This window comes from Medicago sativa, chromosome 6 (genome assembly GCF_051527215.1).
Source record: "Medicago sativa cultivar Bolivia chromosome 6, Bolivia_mono, whole genome shotgun sequence".
NCBI lineage: Eukaryota > Viridiplantae > Streptophyta > Magnoliopsida > Fabales > Fabaceae > Medicago > Medicago sativa.
Genome location: NC_140754.1, coordinates 93,286,210 through 93,304,850, shown reverse-complemented (window position 1 = coordinate 93,304,850; position 18,641 = coordinate 93,286,210). Strand labels below are relative to the sequence as shown.

General features: G+C 34.5%; 2 protein-coding genes, 2 non-coding genes and 1 pseudogene across 4 annotated transcripts; 1 reads left to right on the top strand and 4 right to left on the bottom strand.

Moving 5' to 3' along the window:
• Window positions 1–2,470: 2,470 nt before the first annotated feature.
• Window positions 2,471–3,627, bottom strand: LOC146918320 (uncharacterized; annotated as a pseudogene).
• Window positions 3,628–5,714: 2,087 nt separating this feature from the next.
• On the bottom strand, window positions 5,715–8,359 carry LOC146918317 (small ribosomal subunit protein eS7-like). Its single transcript, XM_085719963.1, has 4 exons — window positions 8,222–8,359; window positions 6,155–6,244; window positions 5,978–6,051; window positions 5,715–5,895 (listed from the first exon to the last, which is right to left on the bottom strand). Exons 2-4 carry the CDS (start codon window positions 6,227–6,229, stop codon window positions 5,730–5,732), a joined length of 315 nt encoding a protein of 104 aa, XP_085576089.1. The 5' UTR covers window positions 6,230–6,244; window positions 8,222–8,359; the 3' UTR covers window positions 5,715–5,729.
• Window positions 6,470–6,609, bottom strand: LOC146918319 (small nucleolar RNA snoR136). Its single transcript, XR_015016947.1, has one exon. It is a non-coding gene; the product is annotated as a small nucleolar RNA snoR136 (small nucleolar RNA).
• LOC146918318 (small nucleolar RNA SNORD25) lies at window positions 6,706–6,791 on the bottom strand. Its single transcript, XR_015016994.1, has one exon. It is a non-coding gene; the product is annotated as a small nucleolar RNA SNORD25 (small nucleolar RNA).
• Window positions 8,360–15,123: 6,764 nt separating the features above from the next.
• On the top strand, window positions 15,124–18,641 carry LOC146918316 (putative splicing factor 3A subunit 1). The gene is made up of 4 exons (XM_085719962.1): window positions 15,124–15,212; window positions 15,860–17,294; window positions 17,416–17,706; window positions 17,882–18,641. Exons 2-3 carry the CDS (start codon window positions 15,861–15,863, stop codon window positions 17,683–17,685), a joined length of 1,704 nt encoding a protein of 567 aa, XP_085576088.1. The 5' UTR covers window positions 15,124–15,212; window position 15,860; the 3' UTR covers window positions 17,686–17,706; window positions 17,882–18,641.

Sequence of the window (18,641 nt, the reverse complement as noted above, 5' to 3'; positions counted from 1 at the left end):
AGACGAGAGGAAAGTGCTAGCTCCGATGTATCAAAATGATTTTTGTTGTTGAAAAAAAAAGGAAAAAGAAAAAATAATGAAATAACTTGAAAACTAGAAGGCGCCACATGAAAAAAGCGAGCGGGAGAGTGAAAAATGTGTTTCGATAAAACAAAGAGAAATTCCCTATAAAAAAAACTAAGAGAAATGCTACACAATAGATCTTTCAGGTCGCATATATAAGCGAAAAATACTTTTAGGTTCATTGAATACGTAATGTATTTGGTGCATATAGAGACGAAATACGTTTAAGTATTGAATGAATCTAAAAAGTACTTTTTGCTTATATATGTGACCGGAGGGAGTAATGTTTAAAGAGTGTTTCGAGACACTCGTTAACAAGATTCCACAACTAAAAAAGAAGATAAAGACACATTAAAACTAATAAATTCATCATTACTGCGAAATGCTACACAATATTTCAAAGAAATTGAAATGTTACACAAATATTTTAATCAAAATCCTATATGTCATCATCACTATCTGTATCACCCCCATTGTAAGACATGTTATCTCCACTGCTATCTCGCCACCTCCTCATTGTCATCCAACAAGTTAACTTCAACTTCTTGACCACCAACTTCTTCGTCAACCAAACCTGTAATTGGTTCGACTTCAATTTCATTAGGAACGAGATGACATTTCATTATCTTGGTAAGTGCTTCTTCAATTGGGATGTTCGTTTCAATGTGACCTCTTGGGTTTGTCTTGATGGTGCACACCATCCTCGTTTGCGTTGCTTTGAAACGAAGGATAAGGTACATAATACACTTGTTTTACATTATGTGCCATGATGAATGGGTCAAACGCATTATACCTTTTGTCCATTCGTATGTCAACAATTTTGGTGATTGGGTCAATTTTTGTCCCATTCCTAGAAGGGTCAAACCATTCACGGTAAAATAACACAACTTTGTTCTCATGTTCTACATATTGGTAAGACAATTCATATATGTTTTTAATCACGCCATAGAAGTCATCTTCACCTCCTTCTCAGACTCCTTTTACGTAAACACCATTTGTTATATGTTTTTTTGCCCACCGTCCATGCATGAGTATGAAATTTATATCCATTCACAAAGTAAGTGTGATATTCTTTGGCAAGCCTCTCCGGCCCTTGAGCTAGTCCTCTCGGATGACCGACCCCTCTAGTAGGTTCAATAATTGATACTTGATATTTAAACCATTCTGGAAAATTAGCATATATATAACCGAGAAGATTGTTGTTCACCAACATTTGCCCAACTCAAAAATGCCTGTGGTGAAATTCAAAAGTTAACTTTAGTAATATTAAAAAAAAATGGGATTAAAATAAACATATACATGATGGACGTACTCGAGGTATGGTTTAACTTCGGTGCGATTAATCAACACATGAACTTCGACCGCAACTCTTTATCTTTCATCCAATAGTCTTTGTTCCCAACATGACGGCCAAGGAAGACAAAAGACCGATAATGCAAATGAGTGACTTCCACTTGCGGCATCAACTTCATTTTGTATGTTTGTTGGAGTCAATGTCGATTTTTGAAGTAATGAGAGATAAAATAATTTGCTTCCTTCAATGTGTAAGTTTGTGCGTATTGATCCCTCAACCTTAGCCTTATTCTTCACACATCGCTTTGCATCACCCATGCATCTTTCAAAAGGATACATCCACCTATATTGAACAGTCCTCCGAGCATGGCTTCGTAAGCGAGATGAACCAGAACGGATGTTCCATAGAATCAAAGAAACCGGTGGGAAAACTTGCTCAAGTTTACAAAGAGTGATTGGCATATTCGGTCCATTTTAACAAGTTCATCCGTTCTTAGAGTTGAAGCACAAAGATCTTTAAAAAATTGACTAACTTCGTCAATGGTTTTATAACATTGTTTGGCAATGAACTAAATGCAATTGGAAGTAAGCGTTCCATGAAAACATGACCATCATGACTTTTCATCCCACGCACCTTTCCCTTGTTGACGTCGGCACACCTTGCTAAATTTGAAGAATAACCATCGGCATCCTCGACTCTTTTAACCACATACAAACAGATTTTGCTTCATCGAGAGGTTAGACTAAAAATAGCCTTGGGTTTTCGAAATTTTCCATTTGGAAGAGGTTGTAGTTCCATTTACGGTCTCTTACAATACACCGACAAATCCAGTCTTGCCTTCTCATTATCTTTTGTTTTACCCGAGACATTCATCACTTTGTGTGAAGTATATTGTCAAAAAAATTCTTTTCAATGTGCATAACATCAAGATTATGTCTCGGTAAATTGTCTTTCCAATAAGGAAGGTCCCAAAAAATACTTCTTTTGATCCGGTTGTGCTTTTCCCCATATTTATGGTATCGATTCTTTTGCCAACATACGGGAATCTCGATAGCCCACGGACCCTACGGAACACTTCTTGAGATGATATCTTAGGAGGCGGACCATCTTTTTCTATTTTATCTTTCTGAACATATTTCTTTTCCTCCGAAATACATGACCTTACGGTAAAAACATCCTATGGTCAAACCATGAAGCCTTTCCTCCATAGTCCAAAGTAAACGCCTTTGTTTTCTCCATACAATGAGGGCAAGCAAGTCTACCATGAGTACTCCAACCGGACAACATCCCATATGCGGGAAAGTCGTTGATAGTCCACATCAAAGCCGCCCTCATATTGAAATTCTCCCTCTTTGCAATATCATATGTCAATTGACCAATCCACAACCTCTTCGGATCATCGATCAAGGGTTGTAAAAACACATCAATGCCATCAAGTGGACTCGATGGTCCCGGTATAATACAAGTCAAGAACATGTAAGGTTTTGACATACACATCTCGGGAGGGAGGTTATACGGGGTAACAATAATTGGCCAACAAGAATAAGGTGTTGCAGATGCTTGGATATATGGCGTAAAGCCATCGGAGCATAATCCCGATCTCACATTTCGTGGATCGATGCAAAATCATGATGAACACGGTCAAAATGCTTCCATGCCTCACCGTCGCAAGGATGTCGCATCTCGGGTGGAGTTGACTTATTGTAGTAATGCCGAGTCATTTTACCGGCGGTTTGCATTGATGCATACAACCTTTGCGGTCTTGGTATTATTGGCGGGTAAAACATTGACTTAACCGGGATTCGTTTGTGATTACGGTGAACATCATCATTGCGAACAACATACCTCGGTTCATTGCAAAATTTACACTCCTCTAGTGCACCATCATTTGTACCGAATTCATTGTCGTAGAACAACATGCACCCATTACTACAACAATCAATCTTTTTAGATTCTAATCCCAACTTCGACACTAATCTCTTGGCCTCATAATAACTTTTTGGAAGATTGTCTTTGATGGGAGTAGCATCCAAAAGCATTTTCACAAAATGCTCCAAGCACTTATCGAGGTACATTCCAATTTGACTTGGCGGTAAAAGTCTCGCGCACATGGATAATTTAGAGTCATTTGATCCTTCAAACAACGGTTCATTTATCTTTTCCAACGGAGTTGTAAAAATCTTGTGCTTTCTTGTTCGGGGGTAGCTCCTCTTCAACGGCTCATCATAAGACATGTTCACTCCAAGAGCGTCACCAATCATATCATCCATCATGTCAAGCTGTTCAACATTCTCTGTATGTGTTCCACTTGCATGAAGCATGTGTGTTCACATTGAACCCGGTATTAATAGGCGGCATTTGTTCACCATGATTAGTCCACACCCAATAGGAATCCATAAAGCCAACTTTTTTTAAATGTTTGATGACATCTTCTCCGCTCTGTATCAATCTACACGTACAAGTAAGACACGGACATCTTATCCCTCCCTCCCTCTCATAAATGTTTTGTGACATGGCAAAAGCAACAAATCCATGAATTCCTTCCTCAAATTGCGGTTTAAGTTTGGTTCTCCCAGGAAATGTTCTATCGTACATCCAACTTCGGTAGTAATAATATTGATCCATCTTCCGCACTATTGACACATTTGGTTAAATTCTATTTAAAAAAAAACTATTTATGCATTTCTTAAAACAAAAACTAATATTTATGCATATTATATTTTTTATACCAATATCCATGCATATTTAATCAATAAAGTTATATATAAATAAATTTAAAATTTAAAATACATATGTAATAATATTAAATTAATTTAAGAAACTAACACGATCAAGTTGTAATCCGATGAAAAATATCGAGAAAAATCAACGGCGGCAACAACGACAACATGCACGTCTAACGACAAAAAAAACTATCAAATTAGTTATTTACAATTTACATGAATTACACATATTATATGTCACATGTATATACTAAAATTTATGAACTAAGATTTTTGTTACTAAGATTTTTACTAACTAGCATTTTTATTACTACCTATTTACCAACTAACAATTTCTATTAACGACGTTTTTATTACTAACAAATTTTTTTCAAAACATTTTAATCACTAACTAACATTTTTATTAACTAATATTTTTATTAATTTTTTAAAGAAGCTAATATTTTAAAACTACTTAACTTTTTACTAACATTTTTTACCAACACAATTTCTTTTTACAAATTAACATTTTTACTACTAATTAACCTTACATTTAAAAAATAAAAAATAAAAAATAAATAAATTAAGCAATAAATAGAAAAAAAATTAAGCATCAACAAGAAATTGACGGTGAGATTATAAATAACTATGATCAAAAGTATATAACTAGTTAATGATAGTGAGATTATAAATAAATTGATAAATTAACATTGTACAAAATAACTAAATCAACAATATACATAAAATAAAAATACATTTGTAAAACTTACCAATAACAATGATTTGATGCTAAATTTCAAATGATTTAAGTGAAAATGATTTTTAGAGAATGAAGAAGTTCTTGAAAAAGTTTAGAATCCTTGTTTATAGAGGAAAGCATTACAAGAACCGGTTTGTATGGAGGATGGGGACTATACACGCTTTGAAAAGAGGGAGGTAGGTAATATAATTAAAAGTTTGTTGTAAAAATTGCCGAGAGAAATTATTACAAGCTAGCTGCCTCTATATAAAATTCTTGTTTAATACATTACAACGGTCATACACGCTTTGGAAAGAATTTAATAATGACAACATGTTTTCCGAGGAACATGTTCCTCGGTATTTAATTTGGAAAAGCGCGCCGCACCGAGTTTGCGGGAGGGAGGAGCGAAATTCGACTTGTACATACCGAGGAAAAAGTTCCTCGGAAATCCTTAATTTTGGCGAGAAACCATTGTTCCTCGGAAATTTTTGGCAATAAAGTGAAACATCAAATATAAATCTGTGAGAAAACAATTTTTCAAGGCTATTGTTATGCTATCATCAAATTATTTAGTGTATGTTTGGTTTGGCTTCTTTACATTGCCACTCGCATGATTACAAGGCATGCATTCTGTCGTGATAAAGAGAAGCTACAAAGTGGAGCTTCCATGTAATCGTGAGTTTTTGTTGTAATTATGAAAACTATGAAGCCAAATCAAACACATGCTTAGACCGCAGCCTGATTAACTTCAGTTTTACAGCTGAATAGAACTACTCTCAAGTAAATATAAATTAAAGCAATTTAAAAACCAAGGAGATTGCAAAACAGAATAAAGTTCTTGAAATAAGGATAAAAATAACGAGTAGAAGACAAAGAAATTGGAACAAAAAATTGTCGGTAGACAGAATCGTAATAAAAGATGGTGCAGTTAGAAAGAATAACTGGCAAAGGTATAAAAGACTTTGATTACCTTTCCGCTGAATTTCTTCTCAAGCTCCCTAACGAGCTTGACGTGAATTTTGCGGAACCCCTTCCTCAATCTGTAGGGGATATGGATAACCACAGCCTTGCGGTTTCCAGAAACATCAACTTGGCTGTAGATAACAGAAAACGGTAGACATGAGACACAAAAAAACAGATGTATTTTCGAACAAACCATAAAGAACACATCCTTACACTGCAGAATTGATGTATAAATCTTTCAGATCACTTTTGAGCTCATGGTTAGTGTTTTCCAGATCAAACAAAGCCTGCAACAACAAATTGAAAACAATAATGATTTAGATTTTGTAATTATTGAGACTAATCACCAATCACAGCAACAACAATAGTCCGTAGTAATCAATATATAACCTGTCCAACTGACTCCTCAAATTCAGTAGGCTCAGCGCCCTTGTCCTTGCTGATTTTCTTCCTTGAAGTAAACATATTCACAAGTCACAACTGTAGACAAAGAAGAAACTAAATTAAGCAAAAGCTAAAGAACGAATTTTATAAACTTCAAACAACAATAAAAGCCTAAGAAGCAAGGTCATCATCAGAAATACCACGCAGTATTAGTACCAAACAAGATCTATAAGCAGCAGATTAAGAACCAAACCTAATATTGAGTACCAGACGAGAAGAACTAAAAGTGTTTAAACACGCATAATCAAGTAGAAAATTGATCAATTTTGTTTCCCGACGTCCAAATACAACATCATTATTGCAGTAGTGGATAGCGAGGGGAACACAATTATAGGCTTCAATTGAATATTGCAAACACACAAAAAAGTGCATGCATGATTAAAATCAAAATCAGAAGCCACGAAACAAAATATTGAAAAAAATAGACAAAAACAAAGATTTAAAATCCAAACATAAAAACAACAGAAACATTAACAAGAAAAATGGGAAAATAACTAGTTAACTCAGCCCCTTAGATGTTCATAAAATCTGCGATCATACCCGCAAATCATTACAGGTCTGTTAAAGACTCATCACTATTAACTAGCACAGCCCAATTTTCTCAAATGATTCAAAAACGATAAACCAATCAATAAAAAACGATTTTTCATAAAAATTTACAATTTAGTTGTTCTTGCGTTCTCCCAAAACCAAAATAAAGGATTGTGGAAGTGAATTGAAAGAACAACACATATTACTATTGCTTCAAGGGAACGAGTCTGAATGGGAATTGAATTAATCCGCATCGACCAGATAGTGAAGCCTACTATTACATCACAAATTTCTAGTTCAATGATACACTAATCCCATTAGACAAAAAAAAGCATAGAAAAAAAATACAATCACCAAGCTTCTACTTAAACAATGCTTTAACCGAGGAAAAAACAAAAAGAAAAACAACATGTCATAGTTAACACATAATGTAACAACAATCAAGCCTAAAATTCAACATGTCAGGATATATATTAACAAAAGCATAAACATCAACACACAAGGCATAAAATAAATTAAGAAACAAGTTTATTATAAAACATTTCCAATCATATTCACTGATAAAATACCACGATTAGAGGACATCCAAGCATAAAAATGTCAAGTATTTGCAGCATTGAATAACAAATGAAAAAACAAACAGAATAACACTACCTTATAGTTACACAGCAATTTAGACTAAGGGCTATTTGGTTTGACTTATTTGAGTTTATCTACTAGCATAAGTTATTTGACTGAGAACTTATGACAACTTTCAAAAAAAATTTTGTTTTGTGAAACTATCTGAGAGAGCTTATGAGAACTTTCAGAAGATTTTTTCAGCTTAATTTCACAAGTTATCCAATATAGCTTATAAAAACTACTTATAACAAATACAAAAACGATTTAACTTAACTTTGGGTCTGTTTGGAAACAAAGTTTATTTGCAGCTTATAGAACAAGCGCCATGATAAGCACTTGTGTATAAGCTTGCATAAGCTAGTTTCATAGCAGAATCTATTAAGTAATTTTTATAAACTAAATTGGAGAACAGACCCTTTATCATAAACTGTTTTCATAAATTCTCCTAAACTGTCTCACAAATCCTATGCCAATAAAAACAGAGCCTTTATCTATTTCTATAACAATAGCTTATGTAAGCTTATGCATAAATTAAGCTGCAAATAAGTGGTTTATCCAATCCAAACAGGCCCTAAGATTCATGTTAGGTTACAAATCAACAAAGCCAAGTAATTAACCATATCAATCAGTGCAACAAAATTTCATAAAAATGCAACAACTAAAAAAACCCATTTTTAAATTTCAAATGAAAGTTCAACAAAAGTAAAATAAAACAGAAAAACTACTCAATCATCTCATCGTTGTACCAAAAAATAGGGTTTAGAAAGAAACTAAAAATGAGAACTTTGAATTCAATTAACATGGATTTTACATGAGAAATCACATAGAGCAATAAATCGTAAAAGGGTATCTGAATTGTACCTTAGCCGAAGAAGATGCAGATGCGGCTGCTGAGTGCGTATTCGCAGAGAAGAAAACCCTAATGAAACACTCTTGGTTTATACCCGTTTGTTAACCTATATAGTTTTGGGCTTGTGTTTGGGCCAACACATATATTTACAAAATGGAATGTTTTCCAACTTTTTTCTTGGGAATTTCTTTTCCCACCTTCACACTTCTCGCGCGCCCTCCAACATTTCTACAAAGCTCGAGTTCAAATTATATAATTCAAACTATTTTTCACAAGTTTTCGATTATGTAATCTGAATCTCTTAACGTTTTAGAAAAAAATAGCATGTTGCTCTTGTTTAAATACGATTCATAAAATAAAATGCGAAACAATCTAATACTAGTTCGGCATATCTAACAATCTAATACTAAAGGGAGGTGACGAATGTGATGAATTTTACGGGTTTGATGATGAATGTGATGAATTTCTTTGAAGATGATTTTTAACATTTTTTGACAAAAGTTAACGACATTTCTTTCTTGAATAGACAATTGAGTATTCAATTTTCCAAGTGAAATCATAAAAAATACCGTTTCTACTTTGACGAATTTCATTGTCAATATATAAAAATGGGAAGTAGTAATGAAAAATATACCATCGACCTCAGCACAATATTGTTCTTCAATGTATGTTTCAACTTGAGAACGTATACATTCACTACGAGTATGTTTATAGAGTTTCTCACCGATTCTTCAATGTACTGCGAGAACGTATACCTATGAGTATGTTTATAGAGTTTTTAAAAGGAATCGAGTGGGAAACTTGGGGAACGTAAATGACGCGGATCAGGTCAACCAAAGCAAAATGGTTAAGAGAAACTTGGGGAGCGAAGTAGGTGCGGGGTGGGAAAAAAATCCGTGCCGCGGGTATCACGCGGATAAAATCCGTCATGGGTACGGGGCGGGTAGCTAAACGGTACCCGCGGGTATATTAAACGGATATTTAACTATCCGTTACTTTATGGACACGGACACGGATTTGATGATACCGTGCCCGCGGGTATCCGTACCGTTAATAAATTACGTAAATTAGTAAAATATATATAAGAGCGTGGTTTCAAGAGCATCAAAAATTTCTCTTCATCTCTTTTCTTTTCTTCTTCTCCTTAGAATGATTACTTGTTTATGATTTTAGAATTTAGGGCTTTCTAATTTTAGAGGAATAAACTAATTTTAAGGCTTTTTAATTGTTTTATGGATTTGAATTGATTTAATCTTTTTTGGTATGATGAATTTGCTTGAGATGATGTAAGAATCCTTATTTTTGTTGAATTATGGTATGGATTATGAAATTTAAATGAAATATGTTATGTATGGATCTTTAAAAGTTGAATTTTGTAGGTAATTAAAAGTTGAATTCTTCTTTGTACAAAAAAAATAAAAAAATTCATGGGTACCCACGGATATCCGTGGGTATCTAAATACCTGTGGATTGCCCGTATAGAGATACCCGCACGGGTATGGGGACGGGTACGAGTACCATATTTATTTAACGGGGCGGGGATGGATATTATACTACCCGTACCCACGGATACCCATTGACATCCCTAGGTGCGGAAAATTAGCTGAGGCGAGTTGGAGCGGATAGACCCAAAAAAAAAAGTGCATTAAGAAACATGTTTTTCAAATAATGTTAAAATTAATTAATCAATTCATGATTTTTAGGTATTTTTTTGAGGGAATGATTTTTGGGTATTAAAAAATATACGCCCTTTTAAAAAAAAAAATCATCTATCTATCTTTGTCTCGCCTGTTTAAAAAACGCCAAAAATGGAGGAAAGAAAATAAAGAATTTACTGTTTGACTCATCCATTTTTTTTTTGAAAAAGGCTCATGCATGTTTAGAATTTTACAAAAAGTTTTTCCATAAAAAAGGAATTAAAATTAGATTTCTAGGTCTAAAACATTCATAGTCTCGCCTGTTTAGAATTACTTATTTTATTTTATGATTTTTTTTGAATGGCATTTTATTTTATGATTCACAGTTAGTCCTTAAAAAATGTTCATATTTACTTTATCCTATTTTAAAAAAATCTAATTTTTTTGGAGGATCATTTACAAATGTTTTAAATATGACCGCAAAATTATTTAAAAATTACTCAACTGTTTAACAAAGACAAACAATGAGATTATAGACAAAGAAAGACAAGTCTTAAGTCATAACAAATACGACTCTACAATTTGATTTTTTTTTTCATCCTTGAAAGCACTTTGTTGAATTTTAGCCAACATTTCTGATTACACATTTATGGTCTCTCTCTGTATGCATCTCAAGTTTGAAATACTTCCTGTTTTTCTCTGATTCTTTGACCAAGGAGGCAACTATAGTTAAAAATGACCATACTCTAACTATAAAATCAAAACTATATACTTAAACCTGCACAAATTATTGAAACATCAACTAAAAGCCTTAAAAGTAATTCGCAAAATGGCATTGGAGCATAGTATAAACTTCTTAACAGAATTATTTATTGATTCTTACAAAATGAAACAAAATGAAAGTAAAATATATAGAAAATTATTTTGGTCAAAAGATGGTGATTATTGAGTACATGGTAGTCTTATTAATTGAGTAACTAACTTTAACTAATCCTGACTAACCAATTAATACTAATTAACTTCGACTATCTTAGCAACTAATTAACCATTGGACCTGTCCAGTCTCTAGTTTAAGGTTTGATAGCTGACTATTTTTATTTTCGGTGGCCATTGTCTACCTCATTGTTTTGTCTATTTGTAAATTCAAGGTGCTTGATGGTGGATATAATTTTCCACACAATTAAAAATGTTGTTTTTTTGGATTTCTATGATGTTGTATTTGTATTACCAAAGTCTATTTTGAAAAAGTATTTTCATCCATCGAAGTTATTAGTGGGTTGAGTCACGATCATGTTGTTCTCTTTAAGATATTTTGTGGCACTACCTAGATATTGTGCACGTAGAATGTCAACCACGCAGGCTAAAAAATTAAACGGTCCAGCTACTACTGTCTTGGTGTCTTAGTGCATTGTAGGATCCGTTCTACAATTACATCATTAAAAGTAAGACCACACAAATTTAACAGTGAAATCCCTCAAATGTGACACTATGTAGTAGGACTTTCTTTAGTCATCTTTAATCTTATTACTTTCCGTAGAATCCAATATTAGTGCCAATTTGTCAATCCTCGAGATTTTGTTCCATAGTCATCTTTATAAGGACTTACGTATGTTTAATTTTGTTTCTCAATCTCTCAAGCACGGTGCAATACAAATGAGAAAAGTAAAGAAGAAAGAGTACTTCAAATCGAATTTTCGTATATGCATGCAAATGAAGTTCTTTCACACAACCAGTTGAAACATCAAACAAACCACCACTCAACAAGTTCTGAACACCAATAAAATTATAAAAGTTCTTGACACAAATGCTGCAACATGATTCTACTTAATAGAAACTGATCATTAGAATTAAAACCAGATAGAGATTGGTTCCACGATTGAAGACAATAACTTGCAAATGAGCAAGAAGAAATCAATCAGGTTAGTAACAAGATTACTATATTAAGCAACCATTTTACTAGTTCAACGTCATAATAACTTATCCACCTCCTGCACAGATTAAAGACATTACCAACAGTAATACACTTTCAGTTCATGCATAGTTATCTATGAGAAAACAGTTCATTCTGATTAATATTCCTCCAGGTGCATCTCAAAATGATTAATATTCAACCTCGATGCATAGTTATCTATGAGAAAACACTGAAAATAAAAGACGAAAGGGCATTACACGATGGATATTCAAATCATTCTCGCTTACCAACCTAGAACGACAAAAATTATTCAACTGTTTGACTGAGACAAAAATTAAGATTATAGACAAATAAAGACAAGTCATGACAAATACTGAGAATCTCACACACCTTTTATAGATTTAGAATTGTTTTGAGTAAGACGTGCACACTAGTCGTCTTACTCAAATTACTAGACAAATAAAGACAAGTCATAACAAATACTGAGAATCTGTGTTTCAGTGAATTCACCATTGAAAAAAATAAGGGAGGATAAAAGCACTGTGTTGCATTTTAGCCAACATTTATGATTACACTTTAAAGGTTTCTGTTTGCATCTCAGGTTTAAAAGATCTTCATTGATTTAATTTGAAACATCAACTAAAAGCCTCAAAAGTAATTCGCGAAATAGAAAGTATAATGAGGAACAAGAACAAAGATAGAGTTGTAAAACTGTGTTACTTTCATAACACTAAAACTGATAACAATAAGAACAAAGATGTAACACATACATATTAAGACGAAAACTGTGTTGGAAAACTTTTAGGAGATTAATTTTTAAAGACAAAAATAAAATATAGAAGCATTGCAAATAAAAGTTTCAGTCTTATAAAATCATTTATGTGATTAGAAATAGACCAATTTTTAATTAAGAAAATAATCGTTTGGTCATAAAAATTAAGAATATAATCTTTTACATAATGACGATTCTGGCACCATGCTCACTCGACGTCAAAGTCGTCGAAGATGGTAATTACAACTGCATCAGTTGTGAAGGTGGTCGGAAAAGAGTGTCAGAATCTTTGACGGAAGCGAAGGATGGAGCAAACTGGAGTTGGAACACGGGTTGTCAAAAAATAATTCTCACGAGAGAAAATAGAGTATGGTGTAGGGTTGCATCTCAATAGGCTCTTGATACCATGTTGAATAAGAGAGAAAATAAGACATTTGATTGAACCATGTTTATGATGCACCATAGATTGTATTATACAGGCATTGTACAATAAAGAGCATTTAATTACAACAGAATATGCTAATAGAAGTCTCTTGGAGTTGTTCTTGAGCAGTGGAAGGCTCGTGGTAGTGACCTTGAGAAAAGAAGTCTCTTGCAAGGGTGCTTGAGCATTGCGAAGTCTCTTGAAAGAGTCTTTCAGCAATTGTAATCTAGTGAGATTATAGTGAAATCCCTTGGAAGTGCAAAGGGGTTGGACTACTCCTATGATGTGGAGGTAACCGGTATAAATTGTTTGTCTCTCTCTCTCTCTCTCTCTTATCTTTGTGTTATGTATTCCATTTGCACTCATATTGCAACGGAACGGAAAAAGAAAACCGGAAAAAGCCAACACAATTTAACCTCCTTCTTGTGTTTTTCTCACCTTCATATTGTTGAATTTGGTTTACTTATTTTTCATGGATTGTTCAACTTTGTATTTGATAGAGGCAAATTTCCAAGCTCGGACTTGAGGACAAGTCTGTTTTAAAGTGACAATGTTAGGACTAGGGGTGGCAAAACGGGTCCAACACGTCGGGCTGTCCCGTTTAGCCCACTATTTTTGGCAAGGCGAGTCGAAGTTTTGTACCCGCTTCCTACGGTTGGTTCGTCCCGCTTAACTCGTTGAAGAAATAGGACGGACACGCGAGGGCGGATCCGGACTTTAGATACATGTGGGGCTAAAATTTCAAAAAATAAATAATGCAAACTATATTTAAAATAAGAAATAACATGTGTTGATACAATACATTACAATGAAAATTGTATCCTATTCATTTGTTGAAAATGAGATAAAAAGACATCATTGTTAATTGTTAAAAGAACATTTCCTTCTATATAAGTTACAAGACGGTCATTTAGCCATAGATCACCCATTTTGTTACATAGGTTACTCTTCACAACTTTCATAGATGAAAAAACACGTTCAACACTTGCGGTTGCTACGGCAAGAGCAAAGCCAACTTCAAAAGTTTATAAACCATAGCAAATGTGTTGCACTTATTTGTTTCCACAAGTTTTGCACAAAGATCTTAAAGCCCTTTCAATTTATCAAATTTTGGGTCGGATTGAACATTTGTAACATAATTCTTAAGTTGATGGCGTAACACCACTTTCGGCACATCTATAAAATCATTTGGATACAACTCAATCATCCTCAATAATTTGTTCACATCAAAAGATGCAAATGACTTTGCGGGACTCAAGCATAAAACAATTGTAAAAGTTTAGTATTCTCTTGTTTTTATCTATTATTAAAAAAATAAAAATAAAAAGGGGGAAAAGGCATGTGGGGCTTTAGCCCCACATAGCCACAACATGTATCCGCCCCTGAGACACGAGTCGAGGCGGGCGGGCCCGCTTAACTCGTTTTTTTTAGACTTACTTTATCCTTTTGGATTTATTTTGGTTGTTGGATTTATTTTATGATTTTTTTTATGTTGCGTATTTGTTTTATGTTGACATATTTTCCTTATTTTGTTATTAAATATGACGTTGAGTTCGACAATTTGTTAATTATTTTGTTTTGCCACAAATTTATTATATGTCTATTCTTTTATATTTTTTTATGATAAAAGCAACATACTTTTTTTTAATAATTAAGTTGTAAATAAATGTATTAAAAAAAGTTGATTTTTTCTCTCTAAAGAACAAAGTTTTTTGTTTGGCGGGTCGTTATGCCAACTCGCTTGTCCGTCATTAAACGGGATAAGTTGAGATGTTGGACTTAGTCACCTAATTTTACTCGGTTCGTCTCGTCTGTTTTTAAGCGGGCTTAAACGGCTATATGCTTTGGTTTAGTGTGGTTTGAAGAGGTCTGTTGTTTGTAGGCTTGGTGGTTTGTGTTGTGGTGTTCATCTATGTTCATTGTAATCTTTTTTGATACTACTGGTACCTATTTTTAATGCCATTGATTTTGCCTTTCCAAAAAAAAAAAAAAGCGGGCTTAAACGGGGCGGGCCAAACTGCTTTGCCATCGCAAATTTGGACCTAGTATGAGAGTGTTTTAAGTAATTAGCAGGTAGTTAGTTAAGTTTAAGTAGATTATTAGTAAGTGACCTAGGATTATGTTCTTTTTATTTAGTATATAAAGAGGAATTCTTGGGAGTTTTATTTAGTTGGATTAGCAACAGGATAGTCAAAACGCGCTTATACCGTTTCCACTTCTGCCAAATCTCTCATCGCTTCTTCACCCTTCTGGTCAGGTAACACCTTTTTCTTTTTATTCATACTCAAATTGTCGTTTTCTTGTGCTTCTGTGAATCAAGAATTGTTTTTTAAATAAACGGTTGGAAATTGATTTTGTTGATTAGCCATAGAAAACAACACGATTGCATAATTAGCTATAAAAAAGCAACAATATTTCTTGTGCTTTTGTGACTCCTCAACAATATAACAATTTTCTTATGCTTGTTGATCAGCGAAGGAAAAAAAAAAAAAAAGACAATTGAAATAATACTATTTCTGACTACTTTTCAAGTAGTTTGACTTTTCAACCACAATTACTTAAAGCACCATTATCTATGATCATAAACAGAACACACCTTGTTTGTTTGATTTCTATGGAGAAAAGTTTGTTTGTTTATTTGTTTTTTATAAAAAGTACGACGGAATAAGTTTTCTGTTTAGGGCCAGAGTAGAATTCCTCTCTGAGTTGTGTCGCGGCTTTGCTCTGTGAGTAGAATTTCTGACTACTATTTTACTATTTTCATTTGTATCAATAAAGCACCCTATTTTCATCTTCTTCCTTGGTTGTGTTACTATTAATTCGTTGGTTGGATATGTTGGTTCTTATCGGTTTCTATTCTTTCCTTGTTTATTCTGACTCTTCTTTTTTGTTTTGTTTTGGCAGTATGACAACTTGCGTTTGCTATAAATTTTCCGAGTTTGGTAGTCAGAATCAATCTTCTACTCAACAACCTCGGGATTCTGCTCTACTGGAATCAGCTCCACCTGCGCCGGAAACTGATAGTAATGATGTAGCACCAATAGAGAAGCCTGATGTTTTTGCTCGGTTTAAACCCGAAGCTGAGCAGTATACAGTTAGGCTTCCTGAATGCATTACAGCGGAGGAGGTGGATATAATAAAACTTACATCACAATTTGTGGCTCGTAATGGGAAATCCTTTTGGACAGGATTGACAAGTAGGGAGATTAATAACCCCCAATTTCATTTCATGAAACCAACTCACATCATGTTTACATTTTTCACTTCATGTGCCGAGGCATATTCAAAGGTTTTGATGCCTCCAAAGAATTTGACAGAGAAGCTAAAGAAGAGTGTACTCGACATGACTACTGTGCTTGAAAGATGTGTGAATAGGCTGGAATGGGAGCGTTCACAAGAGCAAGCTAGGCAAAAGGCTGAAGATGAGATAGAGCAAGAAAGAATACAAATGGCTATGATTGATTGGCATGATTTTGTGGTGGTTGAATCAATAGATTTTGTTGACGATAAGGATGAAGAATTACCTCCTCCAATGACCCCTGTGGAGGTTATAAGGAGAAGCAAGATGATTACTAAAGACTCTGAACCACCGATTAGGATTGTGAAGAATTGGAAGAGACCAGAAGACAGGCTTCCTGCAGATAGAGATTCAACCAAGTTTGTGGTTTCTCCTATCACCGGTGAACTGATTCCTATTAGTGAAATGTCAGAACACATGCGCATTTCTCTCATTGATCCTATGTACAAAGAACAGAAAGAAAGGATGTTTGCCAAAATTCGAGAAACCACTTTGGCACAGGATGATGAAATCTCAAAAAACATTGTTGGACTTGCTTGGACTCGTCCTGATATTTTTGGTACTACCGAGGAAGAGGTTTCCAATGCTGTTAAGGCTGAAATTGAGAAGAAAAATGATGAGCAACCTAAGCAGGTTATATGGGAAGGTCACAGCAGTAGTATTGGCATGCACTTGATGCAATCTCTCCGGCCTGCCCCTGCTCCTTCAATGCAAATGCCTGGCAGACAACATTCCATGATGGGTGGTCAACCACCCCCAATGCATCCATCAATTCCTACGAATAACCAAGGAATTCCCATTCCTCCACCACTTGGATCTCGGTTCACTTCTGTTCCTGTTCCACGACCTTATGCTCCTCACCCTCATCCACCATCAGGGATAATTCCTATGATGCATCCACCACCTCTGCCTCAAGGAGTGCCCTCACCGCCGCAATCTGCGGAAGCTCGTCCCCTGCTTCCAGAGGAACCAGAACCAAAAAGGCAGAAACATGACGATTCTGCTATGATCCCTGAGGATAAATTTCTGGCTCAGCATCCGGTATGGAGAGTTATTGTGATAACAATCATTTTTTTAATAAAAAATAACCACTAATTGTACATTTATATTACATTTTCTACCTGCTACCGAGGATATTCTAACTGCCATTTGTTCTCTACAGGGACCTGCTTGGATCAATATATCTGTTCCTAATGTTGATGAAGGAAATCTCAAAGGACAAGTTCTAGAAATAAATGTGCAATCTCTGTCTGAAACTGTTGGCAGCCTGAAGGAAAAAGTTGCTGGGGTGATCCAACTCCCTGCTAACAAGCAGAAATTGAGTGGAAAGCTAGGCTTTCTCAAGGACAATATGTCACTTGCACATTACAATGTTAGTGGAGGAGAAACACTCTATCTAGCCTTGAGAGAGCGTGGTGGTAGAAAGAGATGAGCATATTATGCGCTGTTCAAGGTGGTTTTTGTAATCTCTGCTTCATTATGAGGCCTTTCGATTCTTATGCTATTGATGGACTACATAATGCCTATCTGCATGAATTTTATGTTGAATACTTATATCTATTGTACTTCGATGCTTTTATGAAGTTTTGATTGTTGTCTTAAAGACTGATGTTAATTCTTGAATACAGATTTTGGCACCCTGGCACTTGTCACTTGAGGGAAATGGGAAGTAGTGGAGTTCCAATTACTAATCTGATGAAGTTAAATTGTTTACATCACTAATTATTGTTTTATTTTCCTTTTCAGTTTATTTGTTCCAAAGTTACTGATCTGTTTTTTTATTGAAGCTCCTTGTCACGGCAGGATCATTTTTATTTTTCGTTCATTTTCAGCATTCTTGCAATCACAAACCAGAAGTGGTGATTTAGTTTTTCTTTTTCTTCTATCTTTTCCTAGTGAGGTTTTGTCTTCTACTGGATATTAGATTAGATTTAGAAGCACTGTTTACTGTTGTTCAGAGGCAATTTCTATTGCCAAGCATGTTTCTGTTTGCTGGTGCATCTTGTTTATTTTTTTGATTTTTCTGTTTGATCATAACAAAAATTCTACTTGGAAGCCTGACGTGTCTTTGAATGGGATGAGGCAGGTAGAATGGCCTATGTGTCTTTGAATGGGACAAGGCAGGTAGAATGGCCTATATTTTCTCCGATTGTGTTAAGCCAGTGGTCTTTAACTAAGATCATTTGCTTTTACGTGCGAGATTTGTTCTGATGGCTGTGTTTGTGCCTTGCCAACTTATGTAAAATGGAGCAGGCTTAGTATTTTAGGGATAGCAACCAAGCACATCTTAGTTTTTTTTTTTTTTTTGGAATATTTTATGAATCACACAGTTGTAGACCCCTTGATTAAGATTTTTTAGTTATTAAATCCGCTTCTACTATTGAGTAA

What these genes read in the sequence shown, in the direction of transcription:
- LOC146918317 (XM_085719963.1), bottom strand. Translation starts at nt 6,229, where the DNA reads ATGTTTACTTCAAGGAAGAAAATCAGCAAGGACAAGGGCGCTGAGCCT. An exon ending in TTGAGGAGTCAGTTGGACAG is followed by an intron (nt 6,052 to 6,154) that starts GTTATATATTGA and finishes TTGTTGTTGCAG; the next exon opens with GCTTTGTTTGATCTGGAAAA. An exon ending in TTATACATCAATTCTGCAGT is followed by an intron (nt 5,896 to 5,977) that starts GTAAGGATGTGT and finishes TGTTATCTACAG; the next exon opens with CCAAGTTGATGTTTCTGGAA.
- LOC146918316 (XM_085719962.1), top strand. Translation starts at nt 15,861, where the DNA reads ATGACAACTTGCGTTTGCTATAAATTTTCCGAGTTTGGTAGTCAGAAT. An exon ending in AATTTCTGGCTCAGCATCCG is followed by an intron (nt 17,295 to 17,415) that starts GTATGGAGAGTT and finishes TGTTCTCTACAG; the next exon opens with GGACCTGCTTGGATCAATAT.